The sequence below is a fragment of the Phocoena phocoena genome, chromosome 17, assembly GCF_963924675.1.
Source record: "Phocoena phocoena chromosome 17, mPhoPho1.1, whole genome shotgun sequence".
Lineage (NCBI taxonomy): Eukaryota > Metazoa > Chordata > Mammalia > Artiodactyla > Phocoenidae > Phocoena > Phocoena phocoena.
In genome coordinates, this window is record NC_089235.1 from 11892464 (window position 1) to 11917896 (window position 25433).

At 39.2% G+C, this 25433-nt stretch overlaps 1 protein-coding gene across 1 annotated transcript in view; it reads right to left on the reverse strand.

Annotated features, from left to right (window-relative positions):
• The window catches only part of PDE7A (phosphodiesterase 7A), a 112730-nt gene extending 99891 nt beyond the window's left edge, over window positions 1-12839 (reverse strand). The window contains exon 1 of the mRNA XM_065895200.1: window positions 12702-12839. Coding sequence (XP_065751272.1) covers window positions 12702-12839 — 138 coding nt within the window. The remainder of the gene's footprint in view (window positions 1-12701) is intronic.
• Between the last annotated feature and the right edge of the window lie 12594 nt (window positions 12840-25433).

Sequence of the window (25433 nt, forward strand, 5' to 3'; positions counted from 1 at the left end):
ATACAGACTTTACACTCTTCACAAAAATTAACCCAAAACGTAGATAACTAATGAGAACCTACTGTATAGCTCAGGGAACTCTACTTGGTGCTCTGTGGTGACCTAAATGGGAAGGAAACCAAAAAAAGAGGAGATATATGTACACATATAGCTGATTCACTTTGCTGTACAGGTGAAACTAACAACACTGAAAAGCAACTATACTCCAATAAATTTTTAAAAATTAACCCAAAACGAATCATAGACCTAAATATAAAATACAAAACTATAGAACTCTTAGAAGAAAACACAGGAAAAAATCTAGATGACCTTGGGTATGGTGATGATTTTTTAGACACAGCACCAAAGACACAGTCCACCAAAAAAAAAAAAAAAAAAAAAAAAATCAGAACTGATAAGCTGAAACTTCTGCTCTACAAAAGACAATGTCAAGAGAATGAGAAGACAAGACATGCACTGGGAGAAAATATTTGCAAAGGAGACATCTAATAAAGGCCTATTATCCAAAATATATAAAGAACTCTTAAAATTCAACAATAAGAAAACAACTCAATTAAAAATGGGCCAAAGACCTTTAAGAGACACTTCACTGAAGAAGGTATACAGATAGCAAAAAGCATGTGAAAAGATGTCATCAGGGAAATGCAAATTAAAACAATGAGCTATCACTACACACCTATTAGAACGGCTAAAATCCAGACCACTGACAATACTAAATGTTGGTGAGGATGTGGAACAACAGGAATTCTCATTCACTGCTGGTGGGAACGCAAAGAGGTACAGCCACTTTGAAGATAGTTTGGTGTTTTCTTACAAAACTAAATATACTTTTACCCATATGATCCTACAATCACACTCCTTTGGTATTTACCCAAAGGAGTTGAAAACTTATGTCCACACAAAAAGCCAGCAGATGTTTGTAGCAGCATTATTCACGGTGCCAAAACCTGGAAGCCTATTAAGATGTCCTTCAGTAGATGAATGGATAAATAAACTGGGATACATCCAGACAATGAAATAGTATCCAGTGCTAAAAAGGAGTGAGTTACCAAGCCATGAAAAAACAAGGAGGAACCTTAAATGCACATTACAAAGTGAAAGATGCCATCCTGAAGGCAGAGGACTGTATGAATCCAATTATGTGACATTCTGGAGAAGGGAAAACTAGAGAGAGAGTAAAAACGTTCAGTGGTTGTTGGGAACTGAGGGGTAGGGATAATTAGGTGGAGCACAGAGGATTTTTAGGGTAGTGAAAATTCTCTGTATGATACTATACTGATGGATACATTTCATTATACATTTGTCCAAGCTCACAGACTGTACAACACCAAGAGTGAACCCTAATGTATATACACAGTATGGAATTTGCATGATTATGACATATCAATTTAGGTTCATCAATTGTAACAAGTGTACCACTTTGTTGGGGGGGAAGTTGATCATGGGGGAGGCTTAGCATGTGTAGGGACAGGAGATACATGGAAAATCTCTGACATTCCTCTTAATTTTACTGTGAAACCAAAACTGCTCTTAAAAAAAAGTTCGCTTTTCACAATAACTTCATTGTTTTTCTTAAAATATACGTGCACTATGAAGAATTCAAGCAAAAAGTAAAATGAAGTAAAAAAAAAATTCTACCACTCACCCTTTCATACACAGTAAACACATAAATGGTTTAGAGAGTGAGCTCTTTTTATATCAAGAATATTCTTTTATTTGCTAAAATTCTTTTATTCCCTAAAGTGGAAAAAAAAGTTTTATTCTTAAGTTAATTTTTAAAATACAGGTGAAATATGTGTTCCTTTTTAAAAGGTTATTCCTGCTGAGTTATACATAAATCACATTTTAACAAATATCTTCCTAACAGGCTCAATATACTTTCAGTAATGGTTTTGCTTTATCTGACTATATTTTAAGTAGAAGTAACTCAGACATTTTAAAAATTGAGTGTGTTTGTCCTTTAACTTGTTCAAATAATCACAGGTCTATCAGCAAATGCTACTCAAAGGAATAATGTTCAGTAAAGAAAGACTGCTACTTATGGAAATCCTATAAATCAATCCTTTTTTAAGGAAGTAGGGGTATAGTGAGAAAAGCAACAGATTAAAAGTTGGAAGAACTAAGTTTACAGCTTTAATTTTTCCACTTTCTAATTGTGTGATCTTGGAGAAATCCTGACCTTTCTGAGTCTCGACAACCAAATCTTCAAACTGTTGAAGATAAATTACTTATAAGGTCTCTTTCAAGCATTAATATTCTGATTCCATTCCTAAAGAAGGCCTAAAATGATTAAGTATGGAGATCCAGGATTATGAGCAAACAAAATCAGGAAAAAAAAAACACCTGATGTGTAAGGTATTATTTCTGTATGCCTATGGAGAACAGTAAAATACAGCAACAAGGTAATAAGGTGAAATACAGTAAACAGTGGTCTACAAACTGGGTCATGCATACATACCCTGAGGAGCACCTGGGCATGGAAAGTTTCAAGGGAATTGATTTCTAGGTCTTCAACTTCCATATGTACAATTTTCTAGAACTATTCTACTGACACGTCAGTTTTCATTTACCTCCTTCTCCCCTTTCACCTCTCCTCTTCTGCCCTACATAAATCTCTACAAGTCCTGAAACTTACTGTGGAGCTGGGGCCTAACAACAGCTGAGGAGCCAAAAGGAGAGTTTCAAATATTAATGCTGAAAAAGGTAATTGCTCTCCAGACTGGGTATCGAATTTTTTTCAAATCAAATGGTCACCAGCTCCTATTTCCATGAAAATGGAAGGAGAACCAAATCCATTTGCTACTCAAGAAAGCCTTAAAAGTATTTTTGATTGTGGATCACTTTGCTGTCAACTCAAAAGAATGGGTGATACTGCTAAAATAAAGCACTTTTTATTACCATCTACTAAATTTGTGGACAAGATTTCTCAATACTTTAAGGTAAAAAAGGAAGAGAATCGGTGCAGAACCTCATCTTTTCTAATAATACTTATAAATGGATAAAATAGATTTCTAAATGATTTAAAATAAACAAAATGCATTTCCAATGAAATTTTTACTATTTACTATTTATTAAATTTAATAACTCACATGTTGTTTTGATTGTCTACTGGTCATCATTGTATTGGTAACTCAATCCAAAATAAATCTGACACAGCCTTACAGACACAGGAAATTTCAAATGTTTTAAATTATAACTGTTTTTGCATAGAACTCAGAAGAAGTGGGTGACACTGCTTAAGTACTTTCTATTTCCATCTACTAAATTAATGAATGAATTTACTTTTGTTGTAGAAAAGTATGACACTGTGATTGATAAAACGCTTTCAAATATAAAAGAATACATTAGGATAAGAATATGTAGAGACTGTCAAACAGAAATGAGTTCAAAGAGAAAAATAAGGAATGTAAAGATTCTGTTAAAATTAAGAGCTTGCTCACATTTTATTAAAACAGATGATGGGGATATCAAATTTTAAAAATTCCCCTGGATGTATTTAAAACTGTGATTTAAATAATACACCAAAATCTACATCATTTACAAATACACTTGGAAGAAAAATTCTAGATATGTAAGAAGGTATCCAGTTTTTTGTGGGTTTTTTCCCCTAGTTTTTCAAAGGGATATGTGAGCAAAAAATGTTTGAAAACCCTTGTAGGAGTCAAAATATGTCACTCGTCTTAACCTTCGTCCTAAGATACTGCCTACTGGACATCCCAACTGGAGGGCTCCCCGACACTTGAACTCAACATATTTAAAAAGTAAACTTATAATGTACTCCACCACCCTCCCCCAATCCTCCACACACATATACAAAAGAGGAAAAGAAAAAAAAATAAAACCTGCCTCTTCTTCCTTTTGTATTTTTATTACTAGCTTCATGATCTACCTGGTCTCCTAAATTTAAAAGGTGAAGTTTTTTGTTTGTTTGTTTTTAACCTCTCAAATCAAATCAGTTCCGAGGACCTAACTCCTGACTTCCTATCTCTATTCCTTCCACCACTGTCACTGTTCAAGATCTCTTCACGCGCTATCATCAAACAGCTCTCCTTTAAAACAATAACTATACTTAAATTTACTTCCCAACATCTCCCATGGAGAGTGAAGCTACTTTAACATTATCAGAGCTATACAAAAATACCTGTCATGCATACAGCTGAGTTACGCCAAGAATTACAGAATCATGAGGTCAGACAGAACCAGGAAAGTCAAACCCCTTGACAAGAACCTCATCCAAGTATCTTTCGGGAATTTTTGATCTCATGAGGCAGTGTACTTCCTCTCTGGACATCTCTGTCAGAGATCTGGGCCCAAATACAACTTGTTTGACTTTTTCTAGGATTATTGTAGTTAAAACGGAGATTCATGTTAAAAGAAGAACACGTAAAATTACACAAAATTCTAAACAAAAAGTTAAAAATTACTTATAATTTCAGCATCCACAGATGGCTTCTGTTAGCATTTTGGGATATATATTGGCTTTTCTTCCTTCTGCAATCATGCACAGTATGTGAATATGTATATATCTTGTGATTTATTTTTAAACAAAATCGGGATAAATCTGTAAATACCCTGAGGATTTTTTGTTTGTTTGCTAGCTTAATGTTGTAAGCAATTCTTCATGCAATTAAATATTCTTCAAATTCTTCCAAGTATTTTAGTGGGTACACAATACATAAACAGTAGAAAATACTAAAATTTATTTAACCATTTGTAAACTATTTACACTATACATACTTTAAATTCTTCAATGCATTTTAGTGGTCACACAATATAAAAATAAATACCATATACTCACAATAAGAAATACTATAGTAAACCATTTATAAATTATTTGTTTTCAATTTTTCAGTGATAAATACACGATGAATATCCTTGAAGATCATTAATCTTTACCTACATTTCTAGTTATCTGCTCAGGACAGATACCCAAAAGTAAATTATCAGGCAAAAGTATTCATTATTTTATTCAATTGCCAAATTACTTTTCAGAAAACGTAAAACAATTAGACTCCTACTAGCATTACGTGAGTATAATCTTCAAGCTATACACTTATTTTTTTAAAATTTGCCAATCTGAAAGCAAAAATCAGTATCATTCTTTTAACCTGCATTTCTTTTATTACTAGTGTGCTTAAACACAAGATCTCCCTTTCTATTTCTATTGTTTCTACCTATTGGTACTTATCTACCCTCTGAGGTAACATCCTTTTTCCACACAGTAAGAGGAAGTAGAAGAGAATGCATGGGCTTTAGGGTCAGAATGACCCAGAGTTTAATCCATTTCCAGTACCTAGTTGTGTGGCCTTGGACAAGTGACAACTTTAAGCTTGGATCTCTTCCTGTATATTAGCAACTGACCTCACAAAGTAGGAAAAGGGTATAGCAATCAAGAACATACAACCAATCAAAATCTAAATTAATCCTCTTCTCCTCCCTCTCATTCACATGGCAATCCTTCAAATACTGGAAGACAGCAATGCTCCACCATCTCTCACCAAGCATTCCCCACCTCCATTCCCACCCCCGCTGGCCCAAAACCTGAGTCTTTTTTCTCCAGACTAAATGTCTACAATTTCTTCAGTCACCTGTCAAACAATACAGTTTTCAAATCACCTCACCACCCTGGTCACTATCTTCAGAGTCTGATTTAGCTTAATCATCTCCTCCTAGAACATGGCATCTAGAACAAAATATTCCAGATATGGTTTGAAAAGACCAGAGCGAAGGTTATCATTTCAAATAATCATCTCAAATCATCAAATTTGTTTTCTTTATCAAGATCCATGAACAAAATCTATAATCCGTAAACCTAAAAGTCTAACTATATTCCACTCACCTTCACCAATGAGGGAGACCAGTTTGAAAGTAAGGGTGTGGAACACGACAGGCTCTTCTCCAAGATCTTGCCTGATGCCTCAGACAAGCGATTTAACTTGCCTGTAAGCTCAGTTTACTTACTTCTTGGTGAAAATGAGAGTACCGCCAATTATCTCATAAAGCAATCTTTTGTAAAGATTAAAAACATCAATTACAGTATCTGGCATGTAGGAGGTCCTCAATAAATGGAAACAAATAATTATAATTAATACTGAAGCAAGACTACTGCATCTTTATTAAGCACTGTTTACCAAGTACTTTACATGGTCCTGAGCTAGAGTTTGGTCTACTCAAAACTTCGAGAAACAGAGTAGGTTTTGCCGAAATTTAGTTATCTGATTAATAATTTTTCTTCCCCACATTATGCCCTGCCTTTGCCCTCTCCTCCCTCTAGCCATCATCTTCAGAAAACGAAGAGCCATCCCTACCAGCAGGTGGAGGCATGGAGCAATAATCCAAAATTCCTACTCAAAATTATAAGCAAGAGATTCTCTGATGACAACCACAGGATCAGTGGCATAGATCCCTTCAGAAGGCTTCCTGCCAGCAGCCAAAATGAAGCCCCACAAGCTTAGAAGGCTCATCTACAAATATAGCTTTTATTCCTTTCCTCACATACTGACCGCATGAACACTTACACCTGAATGCAACCATGCAAAAAGTATCATTTACTTGTGAATAACCTTTTGAAAGGCATATTTGGCAACAATGTAAAAATTAACGGTCTACCTTATTTTCAGGCAAGAACAGGCCATTTAAATATGGAAGAGAATATACACTTAATTTTCTCTCAATTCAAAATAATCATAAGATATGAGCAATCTGTAGCCAGAAAAAAATATTGAGTTTTTAAATTAGAAGATTAAAAATTAATTGTTGAAGTTTTCTGGAGTGGCCAAAGGGAATGTAAGAATGTCCAGAAAACTTCCACTAAAGATATTGAGTCAAGAGACTTCTAACAAAATTAGAAAGATTTTATAGCCACACAACAAATGTGATACACACAGTCTTTAGTACAGAAAAAGAAAAAAGTTAAATTCACTAAGAGGATCTGCAGGCAATGAGGGTTCTTTATCATCTAAATTTCCTAGGTGTTTTTATGACAATTAATGATCCCAGACAAAAACTGAGTTAAGCTAAACTCTGCCCGTTTCCCTTTCTTCAGCTCCCTTCTTCCAAGCCTGTCTCTATATCCATCCCCAGAAAAGAAGTCAATTCTTTAAAACTGCTGTAATCCTTTCTGAAAAAGGAAAAAAGGAATGAAGGGAGGAAGGGAGGGAAGGGGAAAGGAAGAGTTGAAATTTACACTAAAGTATTAGCAGAAGTCTTATCAAACTGCCTCGAAGAGAACGGACGGTACATCCCTCTCCCTCTTTCCACCCAAAGTGGGCGCCCTAATCTTCCTAACTCCTGCAAAGAGCTTAATATTTTACCTCTCGCAGGACATTTGTGTTAAAAAAATTTTTTTGAGTAGACAGTATGTACAACTGACAGAACTCTAGGCATTGCAACAAAGCACCAAAATCTGGACATAGGTCAAAAACCTCTCAATTCACATCCCACAGACTACACGTATTCCTGATGACAACTTATAAACCAGTAATTTGAACACCCTACTCCACAATCAAATCTGCAGTCCAAATACACTATAAATTTACATTAATATTATGTTTGAGCATGTTATTTGAAATATAGTATAAATACATATTTGTTCTGAAGTATAAGCCAAAATACGGTAGTACTGAATTTAAATCAAAATACGAAGTAGTTCTGAAAATAGAAAAATGAAACCAAGGTCCCAACCAAAGGAGTGTCTTGGGAGTGGGCAGGGAGGAAGGTGTCAGGAACAGAATCACTCCCCCGTTCACCACTGTTCACACAACCCCTGTACTGGCTTCTGAATACAGGCTTGTGAAAAGGCAGCAACTATGTTAACAATATTTGAAATGATGCAATTTACAAACTGATATTAGATATATAAGAGCCTCCATAAATAAGCACAGGATATGCAAATGAAATGTCACAAAAGAGGTAATGCAAATGTACAAAAAACAGTCGAGAAACTGTACACCCTTGCTTACTGCAAGTGAAAACAAACTCGGTGTACCACAGCACATCTACTGAAGCAGTAAAACGTTTATATAAATGTTTATAAAATGGTTATTTAACATATAAGTATTACAATTTAATACTATGTGATTGGAGATGAAAGAGATATGCTCATTCATCTTTGCACTGTAAAAGAAGAGAGAATTCTAGAAAGCCAGAAAGTGTTCCTACCTCTCGACCCAATCTAGTGCTTCCACTCTAAGGACTTTATCAAATTTGCATGAAGGTATTAAATGAAGTTTTGCAGCCAACAGCAACAACCTGAAAGTAGCTCTCATGTTCCGCATCCGGAGAACGTGCTACGGACAGATCAACATGACATCACTACTAACCATCATTAAGCACACTACACACCTGCTCTGCCAATACAGTCACCACTAGCCATATGGAGCTATTTAAACAAAACTGTATTTAAAATTCAATCCCTCAGTCAAAACTAGTCATATTTCAAGGGCTCACCTAGCTATATGGCTAGTGACTATTATCTTAGGTGCTGCAGAGAACATTTCCATCATCACAAAAACTTCTTTTGATGGTGCTTTTTGATCTACATAGCTACCTGTGCCTCCTCTCTCCTCCTCCCCTACATGCACCCATTTACTGAGAAACATCTTCTTAACCTTCAGGCCTTAGCCTAAGGCTCAACTACCACGTGAGGCTTTCCCTGATTTACCCAGGAAATGTAGGTATACCTTCTTGTAGTCTCATTAGAGCTTGATAACCCCAGTACAAAAATTATGTCATATGTAAGCATACCATTTTCCCCACCACAATCCTGTAAAAGCTTTTTCAAGGAGAAACCAACCAACTTTTATCCAAGGGGCTCTGAACTGTGCTGGCACATACAGGACCTTGATAATTTGTTATATTCTTAGAACGTTACCAAAGACACCAGAGATGTGGACTGTGAATACAGGTGAAAAATGTTTATGAATAAGGAAGGCAATGCTTCAAAGAAAAACTTGGTTAGGTTGGCAGGCTCACAAGTGATTTTTTTTTTTTAAACTACTAATTCTTTACATTTTCTCAGCACCTAACACAAGGAGCCTCGTTCACAGAGGTATTCAGTAAATATCTGTGGAATAGTTTCTGGATTAAAAAAAAAAAGACACCAAGAATGAACCCTGTGGTAAACTATGGACTCTGGGTGATACTGATGTGTTAGGGAGGTTCATGTACTGCTCATGTTGGAGATACTGATGATGGGGACGCTACGCATGTTCCAGGTGAGGGAAATCTCTGCGTGTTCCACTCAACAGTGTTGTGAATCTAAAACTGCTCTAAAAAATCAAATCTATTTTAAAAAAAAGATACAGATGCTAAATTAGAAATCAAATTTAGATTATTATGGTATTAAAAGCATATGTTTACATGTTAGATCCCCAAATTTTGTTCAATAATAATACATATCATAGATTTATGTTAAATTTTAAAAATTAAACCTCAGATTTCTAACCCAAATAAGATCTGTTTCCAGTGTATAGAAAATCTGACTGAAATAATCCCAGGTGCGGTGTTTTGGCATGCTATCAATACACTGGCTCAACTTCCATGCTTAATAAGCACCTACCTATGCAAAGCACTGTGGCCACAGTGGTGAACAAGATAATTTCTGCTCTCACAATATTTTTTTCCAAATAAGAAACGTATTTTGCAAGATAAATGTTTTTATACTCAACTATCAACAACAGATATCCCCAGAATGGTGAAAACAATCATCAACCATCTTCTATTATCCTTATTTTTCAAATAATTAAAAAATTTGTATTAACTATTTGAGAAAGTAGTACATGACCTGATTTAAAACAAAAAGTTAATGCTTCATTTACTTGGCATCCTTGGGAGACTTGGTGCTCCACATAAATGAATCTTCCAGATAACTCAGGCTTGTCCATTTAAACATCAACACTTAAAATGTTCGGCATGGAGGTTTTTTTTTTTTTTAAACAGCACAAATCTTTCAACTTTTAAAAACAGACTCCATTAAATGTTATTTTGACTAATGTCAAAAACATAACTGTGTTGTATAACACTCAAGATGCCAAACTTTATGTCCTTTTTAAAAGTTTTTGGCTTTGAAGAGCGTTTCTTCTGACCCCGAGCTTTTGGTGCATCAGCTGTCAACTTTTGCTGCTATCAGTATGAACCTGACTCTAGCAGCCTCCCATCCCCCTTCAAATCTGCTGCTACTTGGAAAACAAGTTCGTCAGAATTTTGCCTAAAACACACTGGCTTTGAGAGGATCTCCAAATCTACTTTGGTCGCTCAGAGTCTTTGCTTACTTCCTGAATCTGTTAAAGTCTGGAGAGCCAAGTTTTGGATAAAAGAGTTACTGCTTTACCTGGATGAAAGTCCTTTCGTTGATGTCCTATTTTCAACTGATGCTCAGTCAGAGATAAAACTTAAAACTTCATTAGCCATTCACTCATTCAACCAATATTACTAAGTCCCTACTAAGAACTGGGCTCCCATATTACAATGAAAATGGAATTGAGAACATATTTTAAAATACAAGTACTCTAATATAAATAACTGTTCTGCTAGTGCCTAAGGGAAAAAAAAAAAAGAAAAACAGATTTCTTAAAGTCTTTTAAATGAAACTACAAAACCACCCAAACTTTTTATAATTCCTTTAACTTAAGACTTAGAAACTGAAGATTCAAGGGTAAAGAAAGCTTTTGATTTAACCAAATATTTACTTTATACAGCTCTGAATAAGATTCCAAGATTTTCTACCTCTTTTTCAGTCTATTACAAATTCCCATCTGGCCCTAAAGAAATCACTATGACATATGTTTTAGTATTAAATGATAATCAAAGTCTTGATAATGATAAATATACCCATTCAGCATCATGGTAAGTTTACTGTCATTTTAATACTGTGCATCGCTAATTTGAAAAAAGTGTTAGTTCAGGAAAACTTCTGTCCAAGTTTTCAGAAGTTCCTATACACTTCACTTTGGGGTACAAACAATTTCTTTTAAGCTTTAATAGTAAGTATGGTGTGGCTATACAATATTTGCTTTATCTGCCAATCATATTTTTAAAATTCCATTACCCATTTAAATCTAAGGCTAGGAAATGAGTCAAGAAGGAATGGAGCTTAAAGTTGGTCTCTGTGGATTAATTAAAACATCAGGTAAACTCCCTGGCATCAGCCTTACTTGTTTTAACTCCCTTGGAATCTCCCATCTCATTCATTTTCTCCTTGGGGAGCACAAGTAACTTTATTCACATTTTATAATTTTACAAATGAGTACTGACTGCCTTGATTATTTAGACTGAACCGGAAATGGGTATTAGTCACGTGCTGCTGATATAAGAAATGAAAAAGTTACTACCATTAAAAACCTTTTTAATGCATTAGTATCTCTTCAGTATTAAATTTGGAACCTGAAAATGCTTTAAGCAGTACTGTAAAGGCAGATCACAGACCTAACTTTAAAAGTAACTATGTAGCATTATTTTTAGATGTCACTTAATATTATAGTAATCTTTACAAGTTGACTCTGACCTCATTAGCATACCACCTTGTCCTGCAAAAGAAGTCTGATTTTAAATAAAAACAATTCACAGAGAAACCCAAATATAGGCTACTGCTCTCTCTACAAACAATTTAGGCAAAGAAGCAAATGGCAAATATTTACTGGACACACCTACTGTAAGTAAATCTCTATCGGGTGCTATCCACATTACCAGTAAAACCCAAAAGAAATACAGACCGGGCTCAAGATATTTACAATATAATAGGAGAAAAACATATACCCCCATAAAAGAAGCTAATGTTAATCAACAGGAAAAATAAATATACGTGATTTAAAAAGTGATCGTGAACATGTGACGTTCTGGCGGCAGAAATGGAGGGCACTCACTCAGTTCAAATGTAAACAAAACAAAATTCTTTTAACCTCCCTATTTTAAATCCGGCAATCAAAATCAGCCAGAAGTAGAGCTGGGCCAACAGCATCACCACAGAAAAAACAAAACACGAAATTCTCAGGGGCAACCGGTAATGGCCCATTCAAAACAAAGTCTTCCTGGGAGTGCTCCAACAGTAGTTTTTCTCTTAAAACCTCCTTATCAAATGAAAAACAAAACTGGTTCCTGGCTATCAACTTTACGAAAACCGAAGCTTCGAGGAAGCACTCTGGAGACCGACACCACTTAGGGTCCATTCACAGCACCGAAGGAGTCGGGGAGAAGAGCAACCGGGAATCGGCCTATTGTTCGGAGGACCGCAGGACCGTCCGAGCACCGCAGGGCGCGCGGGAGCTGCGGGAGGCGAGGCGCGCACCCAGCACAGGTGTGTGGGCGTGAGGGTGGCCAGGTGTGCCCAGGGCCACCGCCGACGAAGAGAGTCCCAACTTCCAGACCGAGACGTCGAGAAAGGGAGGAAAACGAAGTCATTCCTGAGTCTTAAGCCGCTGAGCACAGAGGGGGGCGGGCCTGGGAAGGGTCTGCAGGGCTCCCAGAGCCCACCCGGGTCCAGGCTTGAGCAGGCCGAGGGGCTGAAGCCCCGAGGGCCAAGGAAAAGGCTCCCGAATCGAGGGGCCAGACTAGGAATCCCCGAACAATGGGCAGTAGTGGATCTGGGGTGAACGGCGAGGACTGGGGAGTAGGGGTCGCGGAGGTGAAGCCAGATGGGAGGGGGATAACAACAGAGAAGCCCCCAGGCGTGGGCCCCCAGTGGCTGCGGCGGCGGCGGCGCTTACCTGTGATAGCTGCCGGGGATTGGGGCAGCCGAAAAGCGCGGAGCTGGAGCTGAAGCTGATGGCCCCTCGGCGGCTGAGGACGTGCTGGGGGACCGGCCTGTCCAGGGGCAGCACCGGCAGCTGGTAACATACTTCCATTGAATACGCCCGCCCTGCCCCCGCGCGGCGCCCGCCCTGCCGCGGCCGCCGGCCCCTGCGCTGGGAAGGGGCCGCGGCTCGGGGGCGCCGGGCCGAGGCGGGGGCAGGGCGGGCGGGCGTCGACCCCTGGCGGGGAAGCCGCGCTCACGCCTCCCCCACCCCAACACTCCACCCGGGTTGCCGGCGGCAAGGCGCTGCGGCGGCCGCAGCGACGGTTACGAAGAGCAGCGCGCTCCCGGCTCCGGGGTGCAAGCGGGGGCAGCACGAGCCAAGTCGGCGGGGGAACCCCGGCGCCGCCAGGCTCTTCGGCCGAGAGGAGAGGGTCCGGGGCCAGCGGCGCAGGAGCGGAGCAAGGACAGAGCAAAGCGGTGCAAGAAAAGACTGCTGGAGCCAGCGGCGAGACCCAGGGCGCACGGGGCTCGGGTGCAGCCACCAGCTCCGGCCGCCGCCGCCGCGGTCCTGCCCCTCCCCTCCCCTCCCCCGGAGCCTGACTTCACTCCGCCGCCAGCGCGAGCCCGGCGTAATTCACACTTTGCAGCCGCGGACCCTGGGCCAACCACCGCCGCCGCCACCGTGACGTCACGACGCTGCGCCGCAGGCCCCGCGCCGCCGCAGCGTCCAGGGAGACCGGCTAGCAGCGGAGCGGTTGAGCCGCCCTCCTCCTGTGCCGCACCTTGGAGCTCAGTCACAGTCCTCTCCCGCTTCACGCTGCCCTCCTCCCCCACCAATCCTCGTCCTGCAGGCCCCCCAGCCAAGGCGCGTGCGCACGAGGCCCCACCGTTTGGGGACATTCCCCTTATCGCTAAACTCAGGCGTTCGGGCGCGCTGAGGGTGTGGGGTGGGCTCAGCCTACACTAGAGGCGCGGTTCCGGCTTTTCGGCTCCAAAAACCCAAAGCACGCGGCCCACACGCTGCGCTCAGCCGCGACCGCGGGGTCACCGCCGTGATTCCCTCCTCGAATTCCCATTCTTGGGCTTCGCTCGGGACCGCTGCGGCAGTGACGTCAGCGGGCCGCGCGGGCACCGTCCTCCCCTCTACGTCACTGCCAGTCCCCCGGCAGGGTCGCACTGGGCGCTCCCTTGGCAGGTGCGGCCCCGGGGCCGTCCCAGGCGGAGGGGCCAAGAGCGGAGCCGAGAGCGCGGGCGTGGGGAGGGGGCGAGGGGTGGGGAGGGAACACCGAGACTGAGAAAGAAGAAGTGAGAGTATGCACTGGAAAATATGAGAAGGGGAGGATGAAAATGAGAAGCCAGAGCGGGAAAGGAGACAGCATGCCCTTTTACCAAAAGTGTTTTCGTTTCTTGGCTTTGATTTGTAGAAGGCAGGAGAAAATAACTCTTGACATGGTTTGTAAACTGCAGGTTCATTTTGTTACATTTCCTCCCAAACCATCAAAGCTTTTCAGCTGCAACCCTTTGTTTCAAGTACATTCCAGCCTCTGGGACATCAGCCTGAACAAGCTTTCCCCTGCTGGCAAAACTGATTTGGCTCTGCTTTCAGGTCACCCAAGCTTCCACTTCTGTGCTATGACCAGCCACGGGCAAGGTGGCAGGTCTCTGAAAGTACTGCATAGCCAGTACCGATGAGATCAGGTAACATGTGCTGTTGATCCCATAAATCAACAGACGTCTACAAGACCTTTTATCGTCTTTCCATGACATCTGTTTCTTTTATATCACTTAAAACTTTCTACCTTCTCGTGGGCATTTTTCTACTTGTCTGCTTTCTACTATTAAAAGGATATCACTTCCAATGTGGTTTCATGGATTTTTGTCTTCACTAGATGGTAAGCTTCCCTTCAGCGCAACTGTTACCAACCGGGGTTCTTGTACTCATTACTAAGAGGCCAGACGGGAAGCTCAAGCAAGGCTTTACTGGGCCTCTTGCTACTGCAGGAGGGAGTGAAAACAAATAACAGGTTCCCTTGCTAACTGGGCGGGCGGGGGGAGGGGGTGAGGTCCTGAGCTGGTCCCTTAGATGGGGTGAGGGAGGGGAGGATCCTGGGGTCGTGCTGGGGGGGTGGCTTAGGTAGTCTACCCACCCCTTTGACGGTGTTGTGTGCAGGGATCCTGCACAGTACCCTGCTTTTGCTCCGGACACCTCAGAAGCGTCAGGTGGGTTTTTGGTCTTTTTGTATCTTATTGTTCATAATTTGCCCCAGCTGTGTATGCATGCATTTATTTTTAGTCCCTTATTGTTTCTTTGTATTCTCTTGCTTGAGGAGCTGTTGGTCCAGGTGTAAATACTGCAGCAGAGGGTCTCAGGTCCCAGCCTGTCTCCCAACAGCTGACCCAAGTCATCTCTGAAACCCTAATTACTCCCACGACGTCTAGCAGATTTGAGCATCCTCTGTATACTTGTGATTAAGCTGAGTTCTCCCTCGTATTTACATCTGACAAAAACCCCATGAGGTAATAGTTTCTAAATTGAAAGGAGGCTCAGGGAAACATGACTTGCCTTAGATCTTCCACAGATAAATGGCAGAACTTACCTCAAATAATGTCTGAATTCTGTGTTCATCTAAACACCCAGAAAGCAGTATCGGTGTGATATCAGACAGTATATGCCAAGTAACTCTGTCATATTTAATAACATCTAAGAGACTTGATGAAATCATTTAACAAGACTCAGATCTCCCTCAGCAGAGAGGGGAGCTAACATTTACTATGCACCCACTGTGAACTGTGATAGGTATTCTATATAGTGTTTAACTTAGCCCTGTGCAACAGCTGCAAAAGTAAAAACTCGATCCCAACTCTACAGATGGGGAATCAGGTTTCGAAGCCATAAATCATTTGTGCCACTGAACTCTGTTCTGTATGATTTCAGAGCCATGCATTTCCACCACACCGTGTGGTTGCTCAAGACCAGAACTTCAGCTGTTTTCAGTGTTCTTTACTGTATTGGAGAGTGTATTAGGGTTCTTCAGAAAAGCAGAACCTATAAAGTATATACAGAGCCAGGGAGAGAGAGCTAGGGAGAGAGAGAGGGAGAGCAAGATTGATTTGCCACACATGTTCCTCCTCCAGAGGTCAGAGAAGCTGGAGGAGCTGCCCCCTTGCCAGTGAGGAGAGCTAGTGGATCATGTGCAAAATCACAGTGGTGCCTGGGACCCTGCAGGGACCTTTCAAGTGTAATGGCTGGTGCTTCACTTCCACTTTTTAATTCTTTTGCAAATTTCTATTGTGGCCAACCATAACCAAAACTATAAAAGGAAGAGAATTCTGGGAAATGTAGTTCCAACTTAGCTAAGCTGTCAGAACATAACCACCCCAGTCCAACACTTGCCAACTTGACATCCATACACACTCTTTTAATCATATTTAATTTTCAAATAAAGACAATAGCAAAATCATGCCTCTGTCCATATGATGCAACTCTCTTTCATATAACCCAAAACAGCTCCCTCCTTCCCCAAGAGGATGGAGTCTTTGAGTGATGTTAATTCCTCTTCTTGACGAGTCACAGTATATACCTTGGCTATTCTGTAACTTATATACTAAGATATAAGTTTACCTACTATTAACACATCATAGGGGAATGAGAGAGGAGTAAAAGAAAATAATTGGTTAATAAATACACAGATGTAATAAAGATAAAATAAATAAATACACAGATAAATTCATATCAAAATTAGGAAAAATGCTCAGAACTGTTATAGTCCTTGTATCTGCAACTGAAAACATGATCATAATTACTATTTATAACTATTTTCTTGCTCCCATTACCTGTCTCATATCCCGTTTGCCTTCAGCAAGCATCTCAGCTGAAAATGATGTGGGTCACTCCACTTGCCTTGTGGAGTGACCCAAACCTTCATTCCTAAAGGATCTGGGCCAGCAGAGGTTCTACTGCTATCAGTAAAAGTATTCTTGGTTGTAGCTCTCCACTGTCATAACACAGAGCATTGGAGTACTAAGTACTAAGAGGCACCCCCAAGGACTCTCCTGCATTCCAGCCATATTCCTCCCTTTTCCCATTGTGTAGCAACAGCTCCAAATCTGCTTAGTAGCCAGGGTCATCCCAGGCAGTAGAGTAACCCCTTTCTTTGCATGTTGGTTAACTAGCACAAGGCTCCCCAAGTGGCCAAGTGGCAGTCTCAACTTCCAGTTTAATTGAACTCTTGCTGTGTACCCTGGTGGAGACATTCTTCTTTGAGAACGAAGACCTCTTTGGGCTCTGGACCAGGAGAGCCCAAAGTTGCAGGAATGGGAAGCAAAATTTTGCACTAGGGGTAAAAGTCAGAGGATCTACTGCCAGTCCCACTCCTTGATTCCTGGATCATGGATATACATTTAGATTTAGAACATACGCCAAAACCCGGAGAATATTATCTTCGCTACATGAGGTATTGCCACCCAGTTGGTACGACGGATTATCGAGTCTTCAAAAGGCCATTCCAATGAACCTTAAAACATGCTAAGTGAAAGAAGCCAGATACAAAATGCTAAATATTGTATGACTCCATTTATATGAAATATCCAGAACAGGCAAAACCATAGAGACAGAAAGCTAATTAGTGCTCGCCAGGGGCTGGGGAGAGGGAGAAATGGAGAGGCTGCTTAATGGGCATGGGGTTTCCTTCTGGAGTACTGAAAAGGTTCTGGAGCTAGATAGAGGTGATGGTTGCACAGCATTGTGGACGTCCTTAATGCCACTGAATTGTACATTTTTAAATGGTTAAAACTGTAATTTTATCACAATGAAGAGAAGGGCCATTTGATCATCCTATTAAGCCAGCTACTTCAGGGTAATGGGCAACATAATAAGACCAGTAAATTCTATGAGCAGGAACCCATTGCTTTATTTGCTATAAAATGAGTTTCTCGGTTAGAAGTAACACTGGGTGGAATAGTGTGATGGTGTAAGTCCATGCATGGTGGTTTTGATAGAAGCATTGCAACCGGGGAAGGAAACTCATTTCCAGAATAAGTATGTATTCAGGGAGAAAAAAAGGGCTGCTTCTTCATAATGGAAGAGGCTTAATGCAATGTACCTGATGGCTAAGTGATACCTCCAGGAAATGGAAGCTTAGTCTTACACTCTGCTGTAGGCAACTTGAGCACTTAAGCAATAGCTGTAGCCAGATTGGCCTTGTTGAGTGGAAATCAATCCTGCTAAAGCCACATCTAACCCTCATCCTGCCACCATGGCCATGTTGTTCATGAGTCTGTTGGGCAAGGCCAGGGGTTGATGCAGGAAAAGGCTGACTGACATACACAGAATGTATCATCTCATCCACCTGATTATTATGATCATACTCTAATGAGATTCCTCTTAGGAATCACATGAGACACAAATATATTCACACCCTGCTCATTCAGTCTATCCACATATACACCTTTCCCAGACCTCCTTAACACCAGTTGTCTAATTATGTTCCTTCCAAGTTCCAGACCATACAGCCAAATGGTCAGACACTGCCCATCAGTAGGATCTGCATATCTAGCTATCTCTCTTCAGAAAAAATGAACAACCAGGCGTACTGCTCCAAGTTCTCCCACTGGGACTATTTCTCTTCACTACCTTCAGGACTACCCCTGAAGAGTGGTCATAGTGCTGGAACTATCCACTTTCTGCACCGCAGAATACAGAACTATCTGTAAGACAGTCCCAAATAAAATCTTTTTCTTCTATCACTCAACAGTAGATAGGGGGCTCCCCCATGATACCTTAGATGAAAGTTGAGAGGGAGGAGACATTGTAGTAGTAATAGGAATGATGGGCATCTGGGCCACTAGATTATAAAATTGACCTGCACCTCAAAAGACCTGCTTGAGCCTGATCTCACGTATACCACTTCCGCTTGACGCAGTGCTTCTAGGCACGACCAGCTTTATGGTTTGGTGTATCAGAATACATTTAGTACACTTTGGGTTGCTCAGGTCACAAGGTAATTTGATAGTTCGTGATCAAGCATTTAGTTTCTACTAGGGCACAGCGGAAGCAAGAATAATTTCACAAAAGGGGAACAGTTATGTAGAGAAGGTGACATAGCTTTGCTCCAATACCCTAAAAGGCTGCACTGATTCAATTATAGAGGATCACCAAAGGCTTTATATGGTATCCCCAACCTATCACAGCAGCATATCTGCTGGGTCATATGGCCCAAGTGACAGAGAAGCTTATATGGCAGCATGGATTCCTTACATACTCTTCGCTTGCTCTGAGCTCCACCCAGCCTTTCATTTTTTTTATTGTCGTAAATATAAATAACATGATTTTTACCATTGTAATCACTTTTAAGTGTAGAAGTCATGGCATTAACTACATTCACATTGCAGCATAACCACCCCCGGAACTTTTCATCATCCCAACACAGAAGTGTTCTCATCAAACAGCAATTCACCATTGCCCCCTGCCCAGCCCCTGGCAACCGGTATTGTCCTTTCCATCTCTATGAATTTCACTACTTTAGGTACCTTATATAAGTGGAGTCATACAGTATTTACCTGATTGTATCCACCTTATTTCTCTTAGTGTCTTCAAGGTTCATCCATGTTGTAGCATATAACAGAATTACATTCTTTTTTCAGACTGAATAATATTCATATATATTCATATATAATATTCATATATCTATACGTAATTTATCCATCTGTCAATGGACATTTGGTTTGTTTCCACCTTTTGGCTCCTGTGAATATTACTACTATGAACATGGGCGTATAAATATCTGTTTGAGTCCCTGCTTTCTATTTTATTTTACTTTATTTTTAAATTTTATTTATTTATTTTTGGATGCGTTGGGTCTTCGTTGCTGCGAGCAGGCTTTCTCTAGTTGCCGCCAGCGGGGGCTACTCTTTGTTGCGGTGCCCCGGCTTCTCATTGTGGTGGTTTCTCTTGTGGCGGAGTACGGGCTCTAGGCACACGGGCTTCAGTAGTTGTGGCTCCCGGACTCTAGAGCACATGCTCAGTAGTTGTGGCACATGGGCTTAGTTGCTCCGTGGCATGTGGGATCTTCCCCAACCAGGGCTTGAACCCATGTTCTCTGCATTGGCAGGCGAATTCTTAACCACTGAGCCACCAGGGAAGCCCCCTGCTTTCAATTTAAAAACATATATCCAGAAGTGGAGTTGCTGGATAATATGGTAATTCTATATTTAAAATTTTGGGGGGACTTCCATACTGTTTTCCACATCAGCTGTACCATTTTACATCCCCACCAGGGATACACAATTGTTCCAATTTCTCCACATCCTTTCTGACACTTGTAATTTGTTTTTTGATAATAGCCATCCTAGTGGATGTGAAGTGGTATCTCATAGTTTTGGTTGGCATTTCCCTAATGATTAGTGATGTTGAGCATTTTTTCATGTGCTATTTGATCATTTTCATATCTTCTTTGGAGAAAAGTCTATTCAAATCCTTTCTTCATTTTTGAATTGAGTTATTTGTAGTTGTTTTAGTAGTTCTTTATATGTTCCGGATATTAATTCCTTAACGATATGTAATTTGCAATTATTTTCTTCCATTCTTTCAGTGATCTTTTTATTCTCCTGATAGTGTACTTTGATGCTCAAAAGTTTTGAATTTTGATAGAGTCTAATTTATCTATTTTTTCTTTTAATGCTTGTGCTTTTGGTGTCATAGCCAAAAACCATTGCCAAATCCAAAGTCATGAAGTTTTCCTCTATGTTTTCTTCCAAGAGTTTTACAATTTATGTTTAGGTCTTTAATCCATTTGGAGTTAATTTTTGTATATGGTGTATGGTAAGAGTCCAATCATATTCTTTTGTATGTGGATATCTAGTTTACCCAGCACCATTTGTTAAAAAACACTGCCCTTTCCCCATTGAATGGTCTCAAGATTCTAATATCCTTTGTGATTTATTTTTTGACCATTGACATTTAAGGATGTGTCAATTTCCACATATTTCTGAATTTTCCAGTTTTTTTGCTGTTGATTTCTAACTTCATTTCACAAGGGCTGGAGAAGATTCTTTTGTATAATATCAATGCTTTTACATTTATTAAGATTTGTTTTGTAGTCTAGCATTTGATCTATCCTTGATTCATGTGCACTTGAGAAAAATGTATGTTCTACTGCTGTTTGGTGGAGTGTTCTGTGTGTTATGTATGTCTGTTAGGTCCAATTCATCTATATTGTTGTTAAAGCCATCTATTTCCATATTAATCTTCTATCTAGTTGTCTATTCATTATTGAAAATGGGGTATTCTAATGTTCATGCAGTGTTATTTACAAGAGCCAAGACACGGAAGCAACCTAAATGTCCTTTGACAGATGAATGGATAAAGATGTGGTATATATATATATATATATATATATACATATATATATATATATATACACACACATATATATATATATATATATATATATATATATATATACACAATGGACTACTACTCAGCCATAAAAACTAATGAAGTAATGCCATTTGCAGCAACATGGACGGACCTAGAGATTATCATACTAAATTAAACCAGAAAGAGAAAGGCAAATACCATATGATATCACTTATATGCAGAATCTTAAATATGATACAAATGAGCTTATCTATGAAACACAAACAGACTCACAGACATAGAAAACAAACTCATGGCTAGGGGCAAAGGGGGTGGGGGAGGGATAAATTAGGAGTTTGGGATTAGCAGACACAAACTACTATATATAAAATAGATAAACAACAAGGTCCTACTGTACAGTACAGGGACATATATTCAATATCCTATAATAAACCATAATAGAAAAGAATATCTAAAAAGATATGTATATATCTGAATCACTTTGCTGAACATCAGAAACTAACACAATATTGTAAATCAAGTATACTTCCATTAAAAATTTTTTAAAAAAGGAAAGAAAATGGGGTATTGAAGTCTCCTTGTATTACTGTGGAACTATTTCCCCCTTCAGTTCTGTTAATGTTTACTTCAGCTAACTTGGATCTCTGATGTCTGATGGATATATGTTTCTAATTGTTATATCATCTTGGTGAATTGTCTCTTTAATAGTGATATCATGTTCTTTGTCTCATAACAGTTTTTGTCCTAAAGACTATTTTGTCTACCATCACCAAAAAGTCTACAAATAAGAAATGCTGGAGAGGGTGTGGAGAAAAGGGAATCGTCCTACGCTGTTGGTGGGAATGTAACTTGCTGCAGCCACTATGGAGACCAGTATTATTTTTCTTAAAAAAATAAAACCAAAAAATAGAACTACTGTATGATCCAGCAATCCCACTCCTGGGAATTATATATCTGGGCATATATCTAGAAAAGATGAAAACTCTAGCTCAAAAAGATACATGCACCCCAATGTTCATAGCATCACTATTTACAATAGCCCAAGATGTGGCAGCAACCTAAATGTGCATTGACAGATGAATGGATAAGGAAGATGTGTTATACATAAACAATGGAATACTGCTCAGCCATAAAAAAAGAATGAAATAATGCCATTTGCAGCAGCATGGATGGACCCAGAGATTATCACACTGAGTGAAGTAAATCAGACAAAGACAAATATTAAATGATATTTATATGTGGAATCTAAAAAATGATACAAAGTAACTTATTTACAAAATAGAAATAGACTCACAGACACAGAAAACAAACTTGTGGTTACCAAAGGGGAAAGGAGGGGGCAGGGATAAATTAGGAATTTGGGATTAACAGATACACACTATTAAATATAAAACATTGTGTTGACCAAAAAGTTCTTTCGGGTTTTTCTGTAACATGAAAAACCCGAACACAATTTTTGGCCAACCCAATAGATAAACAACAAGGACCTACTGTACAGCACAAGGAACTATAGTCAATATCTTGTAATAAGGTACAATGGAAAAGAATCTGAAAAAGAATCACTTTGCTGTACACCTGAAATGCTGTAAATCAACTATACTTCAATAAAAAAACGATTTTGTCTGATATTGATATAGACACCCAGCTCTCTGTTTATTATTTGCATAGAATATCTTCTCCTATCCTTTCACTTTCAACCTGTGCGTTCTCTTAGAGCTAAAGTGAGTGTCTTGTAGATATCATATAGTTGGATCATGTTTTTTAAAGTCTATTCTGCAAATCTATACCTTTTGTTTGGGAATTTCAATCCACTTACATTTATAGTAATTATTGATAGGAAAGAACTTACTTTGTCATTTTGTTATTTGTTTTCCCTATGTCTTATGGTTCTTTGGACCCCCATTTCCTCTAAAACTGCCTTCCTTTGTGTTTAATTGATTTTTATATAGTGGCGTGTTTGGATTCCATTCTCGTTAGATATTTTCTTTGTGGTTACAAGGGGGATTACATATATCATCCTAAAATTGTAACAATTAATTTTGAATTGATACCAACTTAACTGCCATCCCTATAAAAAACTCCACTCTTTTACAGCTCTCCTCCCACTTTATGTTATTGATGTCACAAGTTTTAGCTTTATGTATTGTGTACCAGTTAATGTAAATTAATACTTATTTTTTTAGGTATTTGTCTTCAAAATCCTGTCGAAAATGGGAAGTGTAGTTACAAACCAAAATTACAATAATACTGTTTTTTATATTTGTCCATGTATTTACCTTTACTGGAGATCTTTATATCTTCATATGGCTTCAAGTTATTGTCTAGTGTCCTTTCACTTCAATTTGAAGGACTGCTTTTAGCGTTTCTTATAGGACAAGTCTAGTGGAATGAACTCCCTCGGCTTTCACTTATCTTGGAACGTTTTAATTCCTCTCTAAATTTTGAAGGACGATTTTGCCAAATGTAGAATTTTTGGTTGGAAGTTTTTTTTTTCTTTCTTTCAGCACCTTAAACATCATCTTACTGCCTTCTGGACTTCAAGCCTTCTTTTGAGAAATTGGTGGATAATCTTAATGAAGAGCTCTTGTATTAATATATCAGGAATCACTTTTCTCTTGTTGCTTTCAAAATTTTCTCTTTGTCTTTGTCTTTCAACGGTTTGACTATAATGTGTCTCAGTGTGGGTCTCCTTTATCCTAGTGGAGTCCATTCATCTTGGATTTGTAGATTCATGTTTCCACAAGCTTGATAAGTTTTCTGCCATTATTTTTTCAAGTAACCTCTCTGCCTCTTTCTCTCTCTTCTACTTCAAGGACTCCTGTAATACAGGTATTGGTCCACTTGATTCCCTTAGTTCCATAATTCCCTTAGACTCTGTTCACTTTTCTTCAACCTTTTTTCTTTCTGCTTCTGAGATGTGATGACTTCAAATACCCTATCTTGAAGTTCGCTGACTCTTTCTTCTGCCTGCTCAAGTCTGCTGTTGAACACTTCTGGTTATTTTTTTCAATTCAGTTACTGCATTTTTCAATTTCATAATTTCTATCGGTTTCATTTTATAATTTCTACCTCTTCATGGATCTTTTCATTTTGTTCATATATCATTTTCCTGATTTCCTTTAGTTGTTTGTCTGTGTTGTCCCTTAGCAACTTGCATGTATTTAAAAACAGTTGTTTTAAAGTCTTTGTTTGTTAAGTATGATGCCTGTGTTTTTTTCAGGGCTGGTTTCTGCCACTTCATTTTCTTCCTTTGAGTGGGTCATGTTTTCCTCTTTCTTTTTATGTCTTGTGATATTTAATTGTTGATCGCTGGACATTTAAAAAATAGCCACCTATCTCAGACTTTGTAGACTGGTCCTGTGCCAGGGAAACGTGTCACTAATTACCTGACCCTCGGTTCTAAGCTTTTGGATCAGTCCAAGGAGAAATCATAAGGTCTTTACTGCGTGTGCCTCTTGCTTGGGGCTGTGTTTGACGTTTTTGATTTCCCTGTGTATACAGCTGCTTTTAATTGTCTTAATATCCCAAAGTGTCTCTTTTTGGGGCCTCTACCCATAATCTCTTACTCCAAGTATCTGTGGGCCAGTCTCCCTTTAATTTTCCTGAGCAGCATTTCCTGCTTCTTCCTGCTTGAAATCCAAGTTAGACAAAGCAGAGACCAGTCCTTCAGGCAGCCCCAGGTAGGTTAAAATGTTAAAAATAATATATGCTCTGCTCTCTCTGGCTTATAGTTTTCTTTCTTTTTTTAACTTTGTTTGGCTTTGGGTTTAAGGTGATGTTGGTCTCATAAAATGAGCTGGGAAATAAACCTTACTCTTCTATTTTCTAAAAGATTTTGCATACAAGTGGTATCATTTTTTTACATAAATATCTGATAGGATTCACCAGTGAAACTATCTGGACCTGGGTTTTTCTTTATGGAGGATTTAAAATTATTAATTCAATTTCTCTACTTAATAATGCTTATAAAGTAAGATCTGTATATTCCCTCCAAATAGTCCCCAACGTACATCCCCCAAATGTTAGAAGTGGTCGGATTATGGTTTTTCCTTTTCTTTTAAAATGTTTTCTTGATCAAGTCTATTTGCCAAGTTTTCTAAGATAAACATGTCATTTTGTAACAAAAATTAATTTGTTAAAAATATAAACTATGAATAAAAATAAAACGTTTAAAATGCAATGATGAATGTTTAATGAAATAAAAGACAATTGAAGGAAATTTTCACCTGCGGGTTGGTTGCTCTAGACTATTTAGTAGCTCAACACTAATTGACAAGCACCTTTCTTGGTGGTACACTAATGAATAATCAGTCAGAGGACATCTGG